The sequence below is a fragment of the Cannabis sativa genome, chromosome 3 (genome assembly GCF_029168945.1).
Source record: "Cannabis sativa cultivar Pink pepper isolate KNU-18-1 chromosome 3, ASM2916894v1, whole genome shotgun sequence".
Lineage (NCBI taxonomy): Eukaryota > Viridiplantae > Streptophyta > Magnoliopsida > Rosales > Cannabaceae > Cannabis > Cannabis sativa.
Genome location: NC_083603.1, coordinates 44,350,623 through 44,366,911, shown reverse-complemented (window position 1 = coordinate 44,366,911; position 16,289 = coordinate 44,350,623). Strand labels below are relative to the sequence as shown.

Genomic DNA, 16,289 nt, shown 5'->3' with positions numbered 1-16,289 from the left:
TTGTGCATTTTCTTTGTAGAAGGCCATACGTTCTTCGTATAATGGTTGCTTAGGGCATAGAACAGACTCTTTTCTTTCTGTTTTCTTTATCGCGTAAAGCCGTCTTCTGTGAATTTTACTGCACCCGACACTTGTCCAGGGAATCCTTCCAGGGCTCCCTGTGTGACACGTGTCTGGAGGGGGCCTCTTTCCAGCGGTTAGGGGACCCCCATTCCCTTTTTCTTAATTTAGGGTTTGGTACGGGGCCTAACTGCTGGAATTTTACGCTTTTTTACAGAATAGAAAAATGTCTGCTTCTGGCTCGAAGTCATCAAAGAAAAGTGGTAAGCGCATGGCTACCCTTGAGGAAGTCTCCCTGGTACCCGTTGCCCAGGAGGGGTATAAGTCTCGGGCGACCGGATGGGAAGCGGCTGAGCTTTATTCCACCCTGACCTGTCCCCACCAACTGGAGAACATTGTGGAGGTTGCTGGAATCAAGCCTTCCACCTCAGAAACCTACCATCGGCCACCTCGCGACGCGGAGACGCCCAACCACAATTACGGCGGCTTTGGCGCCTGGAGCCAAACGCACCTGATGGCCGGTGCCATGCTTCCTCTTCAGGATTACTTTGTTAATTTTCTAGTTTTTGTCGGCCTTGCGCCATACCAACTTATCCCTCAAGCATACCGCCTGCTTTCAGGCTTATTTATTTTTTATGCCGCCCGAGGATGGGGATCTCCCCGCCCGGCAGAAATTTTGTATTTTTATGAACTTGTTTCCGTCCCCAAGAAGGGGGACAAACTTAAGGACGGATTTTATGGGTTCCGGGCCCACCCTGCTAACGAAGGGGTGGTCCCGTATAACAGGCAGACTCACGTTAAGGAGTATCGCCATCGCTTTTTCTTCTCCTCCGGATTTAGGGCAGTGGACCATCCGAAGCTCCTCACTGAGTGGGTGAGGATCCCTCCATACGAACGGACTGCACCTACCCAGGCCTTTCTTCGGAGAGCCCAGGCCTTTGCCTCTTACGACCGGGCCGATCTTGACGTCAGAGGTCTGGTCACTACGGAGAACTGCAGGAAGGCCAAACTTATCCTTCCGCATCAATCCGTGGAGGACTCTAACCTTTCTCGGGTCATCTGTCCAAATGTGAGAGCGCCGGTCGCGGAGAAGACCTTCCGGGACGAGATCATCGCCACGACAGAGAAGAAATACCAGGAGTATCTCTACCGGAAGGCCCAGGAGAAGGCGTACTCTAAGGCCCAGTCGGCTTCCGGGAGGACGCTCCGTGTGGGGAGCCCGGTGGAGAGAAGGAGTCAGGCGATTGCCGGGAAGCCCCTTCACATTGGGGATTCAACGGAGAGAAGGGCTCCCAGGCCACAGCCTTTGGTTCCAGAGCCGAACACTGGGGCTCCTGGTGCCAGCACTTCCGGCGCCGGCGGTAAGTCTCCTTTGGTAATTCATTATGTTCCTTCTGTTGGCGAATATGCCAGTCGTAGGCCCGTAGGGTTCGACGAGCGTCTGTATAGGTTTAGGATGCCCTCGACCCGGTGGGGAGATCATTTGAAAGAGTTTTATTTTTCAAACTTAGGAGATTTCCTAGGTCGGTCCCGGATGGGTTCTGGTCCTCCAGAGCCCGTTCCCTTAGGTCCTTCAGCTTACATTACATCCAGCTGGTTCCGGCCTTCGGACAACTATCTCGGAGATGATGCTGCCAGCATAAAAGTTCGGGACTTTGCTAGGGCCGAATTAGGAAGTCCGGGTAGGACTTGCTTTTTTGCCATATCTTGTGTTGGTGGTTTCCCACGGATGCTCTAACACTTGTTTATTTTGTTGTAGCAGGTATCTCCATGGACGCCATCTTGGATCAACTTGCTGGGGTTCACACTCCTGAGGCTCCTCCTGCCTTTACTTCTTCCCCAATGGCCCCTGCTCTAAAGATTTCTTCCAGCGCTCCCCCCGACACTATTGATTTAGTGGATGACGAGGAGGTGCTGCCGGGAGAAAGTCAAGAAAAGCAATGGGGCTTTTCTGAGGAAGTTAAAGAAGGTGCAGGAGGGCTCCGGGCTCTTCCTGAGGAAGTTGAAGAAGGTGAAGAAGAGCAAGAAATTGCTCTGATTCGCAAGCGTAAGGGCAAAATGATTGCCCAGGAAGAGCCCAAGCAGCCTCGGAGAGCTGATACTCCGGCCCATGGTCTTGATGGTGGGGTCTCTCCCATGGAAGAACATACTGCCCCTCCCAACATTGTGCTGACTCCGGTTCCTGGGGACGAGGCGAGGCAGGAGCTCCGGATAGCCAAGCATAACTATGCCATGGATGAATACTCCCGGGGGTTTGCCGAGGTGGAAGCCTTTAGGAGGGTTCTGCGGGTTGAGGTGCAAGAAACCATCAACCACCCGGAGTACTAGGATCCGTGGGACTTAAACTTGGACCCCCTATCGGACTGGTTCCGTCGCTTCCTTGGGCCCACCTTGGCTCCCTTCGCCGCGGAGATGACTGGCGAATTTGCGTCTCAGCTTACCCGGTGCGCGCCTAAGCGGTTCGCTACTTGTGCCTCCCTGAACTCCATCTTCCAGGTCCAGGACCTCAGCCACTCCCTCACTGTGGTAAGTGCTTTGTAATTTTGCTTTTCCCCTTATTTTTCTTTTTTGGAGGTTCTTTCTTACACTTGCATTGTTGTTTAGCTTGCTGCTGAGGCTGGCCGCCTCTCCAAAAACATAATTAATCATGGCTTCGTTCTGTCTGATTTTGGGGACATGAACGAAGTCAGGAAGGTTCTTCAGGACCTTACCGGCGGAGGGGCGGCCTTTACCGGGGAGGCGCCGAGCGCCGGAGGCCGTCGCCAAGGCCAATGAGGAGGAGGCCAAGCGGAGGGAAGCCCAGGCGGAGGCCATGATCCGGGATGAGGCCCTGCGGAGAGACAGGCTGGAGGCCAAGCATCAAGAGGAGCTGAGGGCGGAAGGTGAGGCCGCTGCAAAGGCTAAGCGGGAGCTCCGGGAGGCCAGAGAAGCCTTGGACGAGATGGTTGCCATGGTGAGATCCTTAGAGGAAACTCACCAAGCAGACTTAGAGTCCAGGGCCGCTCTAGCCGCGGAGATGAAGGAACTCAGGGACTTCAAGGAACAAGTCTCCAAGAAGGCAAAAAGAGCCGAGCTTCTCTCTCCCGTTTCCTGCGGCCGGTGCCCTAAGCGCTTCGATGATGGAGTCTTCATGGCTTGGTCTACCAACGACCAAAATATCAAGCTTACCTTCTACCCCAAACCTGAGAAAATGATTGCCACATTTCGGGAGAAGAAGAAGAAGCTTGATGCCATGGTAGAGGCGCGTATCGGACCTCGCCTTCCTCCGCGTATTGACTGAGCCGCTCGAGATTAACCCAGTACAACCAGGATTCCACACACTTCTCTTATTATTATTATTTTTTCTTCTTTTTATATATATTTGCTTACATACAGCTACCTTGAGACAATATATTTAGGTAGCTGTTTTTTATTTGAAGGGGAGACAATTTTTAAGTGCTCGTCCCCGGCCATTTGTATATATTTGACCTGCCCTGTGGGCTAGGATATTTATATGTGATCTCTTTTGCCACATATTTCTCTTTTTTGACCTGTCCTTTGGATCAGGATTTTTATACTTATGCTTTTTATTTTTGTGCATACTTTTTTTTTTTGACCTGCCCTTTGGGTCAGGATATTTTACTTAGTTTGTTTTCTGTCTGTCCGTGCGGTATACCCTAGTACCCCCCTGAGTGGCATAGAAACTTTGTTTTTAAGGCACTCAGTTTTATTCAACATGTCGAGGAGGTATACATTTGGACGGTACAAACTCTTTGAACAAAGTCTAAGTTATATTTTGGCTATTGGTAATATTTTCTGAGGTGATCGGCATTCCAGGCTCTTGGCACAATGGTTCCATCCATTCTTTTTAGCTTGTAAGTGCCGGAGCCAATTTCGTCCTCGATTTCATATGGTCCTTCCCAATTTGGCCCAAGTACCCCCACTCCGGGTTCCTGGGTGGCTGGGAAGACTCTTCTTAGGACCATATCCCCAATAGCAAATTTTCTGTTTTTAACCTTAGAGTTAAAATACTTGGTCACCTTCTTCTGATAAGCTGCCATCCGTATTTGAGACTCATCCCGGAGTTCTTCGACTTGATCCAAAGCCTCTTGAAGCAAAGCTTGATTCGTGGCTGGATCATAAGTCGTCCTCCTGTGGGATGGGAATAACGTTTTTACCGGGACCATCGCTTCACAACCGTATGCCATTGAAAAGGGCGAGTGACCGGTCGTGGTTCTAGGGGTCGTCCGGTAGGCCCATAACACCCTTGGCAACTCTTCAGGCCAGTTGTTTTTGCAGGCCAGCAGCTTTTTCTTCAAGGTGACCTTTAGGATTTTATTGACTGCTTCCGCCTGACCGTTTGTTTGAGGTCTGGCCACCGCGGAGAAGCTTTTCACTACTCCGTGTTGGTTGCAGAAGTCAGTAAATTCCTCACAATCGAATTGCTTTCCATTGTCAGAGACTATTTTGTGAGGCAAGCCATATCGACACACTATGTTTTTAATAACAAAGTCCAGTGCTTTTTTAGCAGTTATTGTCTTCATAGGCTCAACCTCCGTCCATTTGGTGAAGTAGTCTACTGCTACTATTGCATACTTTACTCCTCCTTTTCCTGTTGGCAGGGACCCAATAAGATCTATTCCCCATACCGCGAAAGGCCAGGGACTAGTCATTAGGGTGATTTCATTTGGAGGAGCTCTCGGTATGTTCGCGTACCTTTGGCACGAGTCACACTTTTGGACATAGTCTATACAATCTTTTTTCATTGTTGGCCAGAAGTACCCTTGTCTCAATATTTTCTTTGAGAGACTGGGTCCTCCCGTATGATCTCCACAGAACCCTTCGTGGACCTCTAGCATGATTTGTCTAGCTTCAGGGTCCTATACACACCTTAAATAAGGCATGCTGAGTCCTCTTCGGTAGAGAATTTGATCCATCATTACATAACGATGAGCCTGATACTGAATCTTCCGAGACAGTGCCCTTTCTTGGGGCAACTCACTTTTTGTTATGTATTTTATGATGGGGACCATCCAGCTGGGTTCTTGCCCAACCGTTAGTGTGGTCTCTTTTATTTTGATGCTTGGCTCTGCCAAGCGTTCCACTGGTACTACCCCCAGCTCTTCGATTTCGCTATCCGAGGCTAACTTAGCCAGACAGTCCGCGTGAGCGTTCTTTTCTCGGGGGATTCTTTCTATTTTGTAGTCCGTGAACTCGTGGAGCAGCTCTCGGACTATTGTTACGTACGCGGCCATTCGCTCGCCGCGTGTTTGGTATTCTCCGGATACCTGGTTTACCACCAGTTGTGAATCACTATAGACTTCCACTCTTTTGGCTCCTACAGCTTTTGCTAATTTCAGCCCTGCTATTAGGGCTTCATATTCGGCCTCATTGTTTGAAGCTGCGAAGTCAAACCGTAGGGCCGCCTGGAGTCGTAGTCCAGTTGGTGATATCATAGCCACCCCAGCTCCGGAACCATTTTCATTGGAGGCTTCGTCTACAAATACTCTCCATGTGGGGATTGGTCAGAATTTTGATCGGATGTGCTTGGAAGTATGGCCTCAACTTTCTTGATGCCATCAGGAGGCAAAACACCAGTTTTTCAATGACTGGGTATCTTGTTTCGGCCCCTATCATGCGCTTGCTGACATAGTACACGGGGTGCTGAGTTTTCTCTTCTTCCCGGACTAGGGCAGCGCTGACCGCGTGTTCGGAGACAGCCAAATAAAGAAATAGGTCTTCTCCGAGGACGGGTTTTGATAAGATAGGAGGCTTGGCCATGTGCTCTGGGGGAATTTCACCCTTATAAATATAGAGAATGTTCTTGGTGAGTATTTACTCTACTTGCTCATATGCAACCCAAGATTCTCCATCCCATTTAATGAGCTTTGAGGGAGTATTTATAGTGTTTTTGGTGGGGTAATCCCTAGAATTGTCCTTACAAGGGTATCTGTAAGTATCCATAAAGTTGGGTATTCCCAATGAATATACCATGGGTAATGCATGGTCAAATCCCTAGGTGCTGTAGGGTTTTTATGGGGAATGTCCTTATTGCCTTTTGATTGACGTGACTCTTCACAGTGTAGCCGTCGCTAGACTTAAATGATCATTACTGTGGCGCTGCTGGTTGGAAGTTGTGCCGTCAGACTTTATTGCGTGTAGCAGTCCCAACACGCTTCCTCCCACGCGACATTTAATGCGACTTGATTGCTCAGGAGAAACCTGACACCTCGCGGAGACGCCTTAGCGTTATATGAGCTTCCGAGAGCACCTTGAGTTCCATGTGCCTTCTCCGGGACCTACGTCCGGGACGTTTCCTTATGGCATAAAGACTTAGCAAATATTGTGAATTGCTTGATCCACGTGCCCCTGTCTGATTGGTCCACATATATTGGGCAAAATTAGGGGCAACAGGAACCCTTCAATTACTTCCAATTACACAGTTACAGTGTAATTACATGGTCGGACAAACATGCCAAATTATGTAATTACCTCCAATTACACCACCAATAACCTTAAAAAAAATTCTAACTACATAAAATAGTAGTAATTAATCCATGAACATCTATATTAGTTTGATCAACAAACTAATATAAACTATCGACCGAATAATTTACATTATATTGTTGATTCTAATAATTTTGTGCTTCATCTCCATATCTCATTTATTAAATTATTTTTTATCTTCTAATTTTTCTTTCAAATTTAATAGTATCTTTTATATAAATTCAGTCATGCTTTTCTTATGTAAGTTAGGCTATTAATTATTTTGGTATATTTATTATACTGTATGTTGTTTACTGCATTCTGCCAATAGTGATATTTTATCGATTTATGATATATAATATGATATGCTGTTAAGTTAGATGTGAGATTCAATTTATTTAAGATTATTTAATTTGTGCTCATAATATATATATATATATCTTCCAGTTGTAATTAATGGTGTAGAATTGCAACTGTGTTTTGAATTAATATCGGTATTAGAATAGGATTTGCATAACTACATTTCTACCTTACCAAACTCTTTATTTGATCAACTTTCTCATCTCATTATTTTTATTATTTTTAGTTCATTCACATTTATATCATTTTCTATTTATATTAATCTTTAGTGGTAATTTGCCTCTTTGTGGATACGACATAGTCCGTTTACTACAGCGACCGCAGGGTAACTAATTGGGCGACATCATTCAGCATCACCCCATCCATTCGGGATAAATGCCACCAAGTTCAGCATTATTGTTCCAACCATTACCGTCAGCTCCTTTAAAATCTTCTTCATCATCACCCCATCCAGACGGGATAATCATGTCAATGCCAAGGCCAAGTTCAACATTGTTGTTCCAGCCATTACTGTTAGCTCCTTTAAAATCTTTTTCTTCATCATCGCTTTGTTCTGGTTGCCTTTCCAAATCAAGATATAGCTCAGGATCGATTTCAGCATCCCAATCAACTTCATCAATGTAGATATTTGGACCAGGTAATACTATTTCAGATTCAAAGCCATTAATTTTAGCCCAAAATTTTTTCTTCGATTGTTTGAACGCTTCTTCACATGCAGAATCGTTCCATTCCATGACTTTATCGTACAAATGAATGTACTTCTTGGTTTCTAGTATCTTTCTCCATGAAACTAAACCCACTTTAGCACAGAAATCCTTTTCCCATTTAGGAACAGTTGGTTGCCAAATCTCTGCAAAAATAAAATGAGTGTTGTTTCAGTAAGAATGAATCTAAATGAAGTATGTAAAATAGAACCGAATCAGTGAAAACCCGAAAAGTCTAGCAACAATTGAGTAAAGCTAGTAACAAGAATATTCTAACAAGAACACAAATCGACAACGAAAATAAACAGCTAAATATCCCTAATTCAGATAAAAAAAGATCAACTCTTCTCAATCACATTGCAACTCCATGAAGAAAGCAAAACAGAACTGAATCAGAGAAAAACCGAAAACACAACTGAGTAAAGCTAGTAACAAGGGCATTCAAACAAGAACACAAATCGAAAACGAAAATAAACAGCTAAACATCCCTAATTAAGATAAAAAAAAAGACCTAATCTTTCCAACCACATTCTTATTTAAGCATGTTTTTCCTAAATCAAAAAGACTACAACTTTATCATCACACAAAAATCTCAAAGACTCAATTTTTAGCGCTTTTTCAGGAGTTTGTTAACTCTAACCTAATCAAATGATCAATCTCAAATACTTAAATTCCCTAAAAAAAAAAAACAAAGTTCATTTATGATTACAAACAACTCTCTACAACTATTGAAGCATTACATAAAATTCTCTTATGATGTTGAAAGTAAATTCAAATAAATTTTCCAAAACAACAACATCAACATCAACTAAGCAGAAGTAATCATATCAACATTCAAAATTGTTAAAACAAGAAACTTTAAACACAAAATCAAATCTTCAAACCAATAAAACAATCATTAAATTTATGTATTATATTATACCATGAGGTTGATTTTTGGAAAATGATCTCATTCTGTGGTAATCTTGCTTATAAGCACCGTTAGCTCTTCTTCTCCAAAAGCCCATTGAAAAGCTTTCACTGAAGAAATTGAAAAATGGGTAAGATTGATCGTATCGTGGGACTATTATAGATGCTCCGAGGTTATTAATGTTTGTTCGTCTTATGATTTTGTGTTTTGGGTTTATGGGTATTTATAGAGATCAGACTCAAAGATTATTAGTTTCCTTTTTTGATTAGGATTAGATAACAAATATATAATATAATTTATTTAAATGATAAATTGTTTTGAAAATGAGTTTATGGGTATTTATAGAGATCGGACTTATTAGTTTCCTTTTTTGATTAGGATTAGATAACAAATATATAATATAATTTATTTAAATGATAAATTGTTTTGAAAATGATAACAAATATATAATATATAATATTTATGTAAATAAAGTTTTATAGAAGTGAAAATTTAAAAAGAAAACGTAAAAACGGAAAAATAATTGGAATAGTTGGTATAATGGGTAATTTCCGTTAAATTTATTTAATATTATAATAATAATTATTATTATTATCTTCTTTTTTAAAATACGAATTTAATTCCAAGGATTAGAAAAAAAATATATATTTTTAAAGGAGAGGGATTTAAATTTAGGGAAAAAAACAAAAAAATACAAAAAAGGAAAAAAAATTACAAAAATACTTTGGGCCGGCCCATTAAACATTTATACAGTCCACATACAAATATTTACAAAAATACCACATGCACTAAGCCTTCAGCTGTACAGAGCGAACCATAAAGATGAAAATACGCGCTCGTTTCAAAACTGCAAAACAACCAAAATGAAACCAAAACGAGAAAAATACAACTATTAATTCAATTGATCTGATTCAAATAAAACTGATGAAAAAGCACAATGACCACAACTATATTAAATTGAATTAAGTGTTGTGGCTTTTCAAGTTGATTTACAGTTGCATCATTATTTTATATTAGTTTAATTCAATTGTTTGCAAGAATTTATTTTGGAAATAAGAAAAGGAGAAAACACTTTGAGAAATAGTTAGTTTCTGAAATAAATTTAAACGTTTCTTAATAGTTTCATTTTAGTTTTATTATAGTTTATTAACAGCAATAAATATAAATTGTAAATAAACAAGTATACAAACTATAATAAAACTATAAAAAAACTAAAAACAAACTGACAAGCAGAAACATCTTTACGAATATAAACTACAAACATCTAAATCGAATTGTTACTTAAAAAAGAACAGCAAACAACTATACCTAATAATATTCCCAAAACACATCATACATAAACATATTAAACTATTAAAAAACTAGAAAAAAAAAAAAACTAAAACCCACTGATTAGAGACACTAAAACAAAAACAAATGTTTCAAAATATCTAAAAAAAACTAGAAACACAAACAGAACATAAAACACAACAAAAATGAAACGAAACTAATAAGAAACAAACTAAAATGCCAAACCCAAGAACAAAATAAAATTGATTAAAGAAAATTAAAGTCCTAAAAATCCAAAGAAAACCAAACGAAATTTTAAAATGAAAAACCTAAAATATCACAAACCAGAAAAAACCAAAACGATGAAATGGAAATACAAGAAAATGTTTAAACTCTGGGAAACGAAAATGAAACCGAAAACAAACCTCGGTTCGAACAGCAACACCAACATTATTGTTTTTCCCATAAACATCTTCAGCCATTTTTTCTTGCACACGGACCTTTGTTTTCTTCTTAGGAGGAGCTCTCCCACGCTTCGTTAATGGAGGAGCAAAATCAGAGTCTTCCTCCTCAATAAAAGGACATTTTCCCTTAGCTTTATTAGCTAGTGATTTCAAACCCATTTTGAATTTTTTTTTTGAACAGGAGAAGGAGATGAAGAAGAACGGGTCACATCCATTTTATATAAAGATTGAGAAACAAAAAGAAAGAGAGAAAAATGTTATGGGATGGTTTAGAGGGAGTTGAAAAAATTTTGAAGAACAAAAATGAGAGGGAAAATGGTTGAGGAATCGTGGGGAGTTAAGGTTCAACAATGGAGGTTATTTGTTATTTCAAAAAAAAAAAAAAACTGAAATGAAATAAAAAAATCAAAGGAAAACAAAAGAAAAAGAGAGAGGGAAGTGATTGAGGGATGCATGATGGTTGATAGGTGAGTTGACGTAGGCGCGCAGATGTGATGTGTATGTGGTATATGTGTAATAAAATATTGAGAAAAGGTAAAAAAGTTGATTTGACCGTGTGTAGGTTTATATGTAATAAAGTGTGTAATTTGTATTTTTGATGTAAAAATTTCTTAAATTTATTTATTATTATATAAATTAATTATTAATATCAACGACAGATTTAATTTGGGATTAGGATTTGAAAACAAATATATATTTTTTTAAAATAGGGATTTGAATTTATTTCCTTATCAGAATATTAATATTATATAATTCTTTTTTAAAAGAGGGATTTAATTTGGGATTAGGATTAGAAAACAAATTTGTATTTTTTTTTAAAAAAAGAGGGATTTAAATTTTTATTTCCTTATTAGAATAATAATAATATTATATATGATAATTATTATTTTTTTTTTCTTTTAACAATTTTTTCTTGTTGAATAATTAAACAAATTATTATTATTTTTAAATATAATGGATTTTTTATTTACGAGATACCAATCCTAATTCTAATAGAATGATAGTTCTCTATATTTAACGTGTAAAATTGAAAACTTGTTATATTTAAATGTTAAATTGTTTTTAATTGTACAAATATATTTTATCTTTAAATTTTCGTTGATTCTTTTTATTATTATCTATCTTTAATTTTTTTTTGCACGTGATTAAATTTATTAGCAAAAATTAAAAATATATATTATAAGAATTCTATCTTTTTTCAAAAAAAATGTATAATTAGGATTAAAAAAATTATGCATTTTATGAAAAACAATTATAGAGTTATTTTAATTTAACTTTTCAAAAAATATTTTGTAAGAGAAGTTAGGACAAAAAAAAAGGACTTTTTTCAGTTTTAACTAAAAAAAGTAATAATATTACAAAAATACTTTCAACTGGCCAAATAAACATATATACAGCCCAGATAAAAAAAATTACACAAATACCACTTACACACACCTTCAACTCAGGATCCATGCTTCCTGGGCAACTATCGTGCAACCATCGTGCAACTACGCAGCAACCCAACGCAACTGAAACAAAAATTCAATGAGAAAGAGAACCACCATTAATTCCGGCGACTTCACCTGAGAAGATGACCAGAATCAATCAAAACAGGGGCTGCTTCGAATTCATAAAAAAGTGTAGAAAAAATACTAAGGAACTAAAATTCAACTGGAAATCCAATTTAATTTGCATAAAACAAATGTCCTGACTTCAATTTTTAGATCCATGAAAGGCAAATCTCAAAAAGTTGAGCTGGAGTTCCCAAACAATCAAACTCAAGTATAATCCAAAAAAAATTACATCAATACTATAGTAAAATGTTTATCCAGGTGTATTTTTGTTGTTTTCCAAATTTCTAATGGTGAATTTATTCATATTAAATCATTAAGAGACATGTAGATAGAGTTACGTACGTGAAAACACTGTTTTGATTTTTAATGTTTCACAACAGTTGCATTACAGTTGCCTAAACATTTTGCTAACAGTTATTTCGTTTGATTGAAACCTTCGTCTGATGCAACTTTCAGCCAACCACCCAGAAACTACCTAGAAACTTTCGTCTGATTGAACCTTCGTTTGATGCAACCTTCAGCCAACCACCTAGCAACCACCCTGCAACCATCGTCTGATTCGTCTGATGCAACCACCGTGCAACCACGCAGCAACCACCCTGCAACTATCGTCTGATTGTGTAAGTGATGATAGTGTAAGTGGTATTTTAGTAATTAAAATCACATAAAAGGTATAAATGTTGTCTTTATTTTATGGAGGTATTTTTGTAAATAAAATGTCAATTTATATTTTCTATGTAATAATTCCAAAAAAAATGAATAATTACATAAAATATTAATTTTTGTAAAATTTTTACATTTTTACATTCAATTTTTTTTTCTTACATATTTATGGTATTCTATAAAAACACAAGACAACAAGAAAATTATATGAAAATAACGAGAAAATAACATCAAAATAACATAAAAAATAATGTATAAATAACAAAAAATTAACAACAAAATAACAAAAGTACAACATAAAAATATACCAAAAGTTCGTATATTACGTAAATAAAATCTAAAAAACCGTAAAAATGTTAAAAACTCCGTACAAACTGTATTTTTATAATTTTTTTGTTGTCTTTGTGTTTTTTATTTTTGAAATTATGTAAAAAAATTCATAAATTAAAAAAATAATAAAAAAAATGTTGTATGTTGAATAAGAAAGAGTCATGGTTAAATGGCGAGAAAATTACATTGCATACCTTTTTTAAATTGATGTCTTTAATTTTTTATTCATTTTTTAAAATTTATTATGTTTATCACTTTTTTCATTCATTCTACTAATTTTACATTTTACTCTTATCATTTTACGATAGTCTCAATTCTTCTCTAACAAAAATTTTGCTCTAACTTTCCCACAAACATGCACATTTATCTCTAAATAAAATAATCTATTATGTTTGAAATTGTATTTTAGTTATGTGAGGGTGTGAAAGTAATTTAGGTACAATACACGATATATTTGAATTAAATTTTATTTGGATATAAATTTAGCTAATGTATATCACAAAAAGGTATTCTTCAATGGCAATCCCTCAACCTAACCATCAGAATAAATGGGCCGAATAACACCAAATTTATAATATTTTGGGCCGATATTGGAGTTGGCTGCAAAATATAAGATCATTTTCCAACCTCAAAATATATACAGAATTATCATTTTATGATTTTTAAGATGACTTTGTAAAAATATGGCTTTTTCTCTACAAAGTTATTAGCAAAGTTATTTACAAGAAAATTCATAAAAAGTTAAAAAAAAAATGGGAAAACAGTAAAAGTAGGGGTAGTAATTTAGACCAGATACGATAATACGATTTAAAATCCGCACGAAATAAACTGGATAATCTTCATAGCACCACAACTACAAACAGGTTGTGGTCTATATTCCCTAATTTGATCCCATAGTGACTTGAGTCGAGTGAAGTAGGTTGTCACTATGTTTGATCCTTGAGTAAGGCTCTGCATCGTTTTCTTAGCTTCGAAAATCCTTGGAGCATTTTTTTCATTGAATCTTTCATGTAATTCTTCCCAAATCTCTGCAGCATTATCATGATACATTATACTGTCAGCTATCTCTCCTGAAATAGCATGAAGAATCCACGAAATGACTGTATTATTGCACCTACACCAGCTGTCATAATCCTCATGCTCCTCATCAGGTTGTGGAAGCTTTCCATTAACAAATTTCACCTTATTTCGAGCAACAAGAGCTATAAACATAGATCTTATCCAAGTGCTATAATTCTCACTTCCTGTGAGAATATTGGGAACTAGGACAACACCTGGATTATCTCCATTAGAGAGAAAATAAGGATTAGAGAGATCATTGAAACTCGTTGACCTCGAATTCTCACCAAGAACAGAAAATCGATTAGAATCGTTTGAGTTATCATCAAGATCACGATTGCTTCGAGTTCGCACTCTCCTCCTCTGGCCATGAATGCAAAACAGAAGCGGAAGCAAGAAGAATCAAAAATAGCGAAGGAGTATGCTTACTCGAACCTGAGCTCTGATACCATATCAGCAAAGCATAACCAGAAAACGAAGAAGAGAGAACAGAGGAAGAAGAAAGAACAATGAATCTTTATTATTGAGATTGAATCAATCAATACAATCTACAGAATTACAAGAGAGAAAAGCTTTATTTAGTTGATTAACAAGAAAGGTTACAGAAATAAAAACCATAACCGAATATAACAAACATGATAGCTAGGACAGCTAGGACCAACTAACTCCTAACTAACTATTTCTTTGATATGAAGAGAAATAAAATAAAATATTATATTTTTAGATGATACTACCGTTAAAGATGCTCTTATACTCTATAGTAATTCTATAAGGGTTTAGTTGGTTGGGCTTTTAAAAGTTGTTTCTTAGTTTATCGAAACTCCAAAAACACTTATGCTGCTGTTTTGATAATTAGTTAGTTTAAGTTTTCTGCTCTAAAAGTTCTTTTAACATAAACCAATTTTAGTAACTTTTTCACTAGAGCTTCCAAAGAAGCTAAGTCAAAAGCAATAGTCAAATGAGATCTCAATAAAAATTGTAACTGAAACTTAAACAAAGACTTGCCGTACATTGACTAAAGATAGTTATTTTCTTAAGTTATATGGAACTCGATACTTAATTTTACCAAGGAAGGTGCTAAGCACCAGTAATGCCTTTTTAGCAATTCTTTAAATAAAATTGTAACTGAAAATTAAACAAAGAGTCGCCTCACTTTGACTAAAGATGTATTTTTCTCATTTAAATGCTAGTTACTCTTCCTTGTAAATGATTAGTTTCTTATTGTTGGAATTGGTAAAATGCTGTTTGGACTCAAAGGGCTACTTTGGGACACATAACAGAAATAACAGCTTTTAAGTTTTTCCTGTTATGACAGTTGGACTAGGCTTAGAGTTAAGAGAAGATTTTGTCCACTATTGAGAGTTGATTCATGGAGCAAGACTTCACTGTTGTACAGATTTGAAACAAGTTTTGAATAAAGAGATTACAAGGACCCTTGAGGCTGGTTTGGTCACTTGAACCGCGTATGTGTTTGTGCTCTTTATTTTCATTTCTGTTTTGGTTATTGATTCCTTGATCGAACCAGTTTTGTTTTGAGATTGAATGTGATATATATAGTAAAGTAAATTTATTTATTTATGTTTAATTATGTAAATGTAGATTTTGTAATTTACTTGGGAGATGTTATAACAGCAAACAACATAGGAATAAGAAATGCAAGCTTGTATTGGGATCAAGCAATTTCCCCAACAAGAGAGAGAGGGGAATACCATTTGTTACTGTGTTTGGAACCATGATAATGCACCATTTCAATTAGGGCTGAACATTTCTAGCGGGTTCAACCCGAACCCGAGCAACCCGCCCGAACCCGAACCGATGAACCCGCAAAATTTTTTTTGAAAAAATGTTTGGGCGGGTTGGGTTCAACCCGGTACCCTTCGGGCAGGTTCGCGGGTTGAGTTTTTAGGAACACTGGGTTTCGGGTTGAACCCGCCAACCCGCAATTTAAATATGTTATATATATTTTTATTTTTTTTATTACAATTTATATATATATTAAATTATTAATTAAAAAATAAAAAATAAAAAATCCTAAACTTTTCTTAAAATTTAAACTCTCAGATTTTTTTTTTTATTTTCTTATAAATTTATTTTCTTAAATAATATAAATTAAATATATTTTTATATATAATTTTTTATTAAAAATTTATATATATTATATTAAATAATTTATATTCAGAAATATATAATAATTTTTTAATAATATATATAAATTTTATTTTAATTTATTGTTATTTTTATTAGTTTTGAATAGAAAATTATTTTTTTTAAAGAGTTGACCGAGTTGACCGGGTCAACCCGCCAACCCGGTCAACCTGGCCAACCCAAACCCGCGAACCCGCGAACCTGCCAACCCGTGCCCTATTCGGGTCCAGGTTCGATTTCATTTTTTTGAACCCAAAACCCGTGAACCCGAAACCCGCGAACCCGAAACCCGGTAAACCCGCCC

At 37.1% G+C, this 16,289-nt stretch overlaps 1 protein-coding gene across 1 annotated transcript; it reads right to left on the bottom strand.

The window, feature by feature from the left end:
* Window positions 1-7,238: 7,238 nt before the first annotated feature.
* Window positions 7,239-8,596, bottom strand: LOC115710388 (uncharacterized). Its single transcript, XM_061112579.1, has 2 exons — window positions 8,512-8,596; window positions 7,239-7,735 (listed from the first exon to the last, which is right to left on the bottom strand). The coding sequence occupies exons 1-2, from the start codon at window positions 8,594-8,596 to the stop codon at window positions 7,239-7,241; spliced, it is 582 nt and encodes a 193-aa protein (XP_060968562.1).
* Window positions 8,597-16,289: the final 7,693 nt, after the last annotated feature.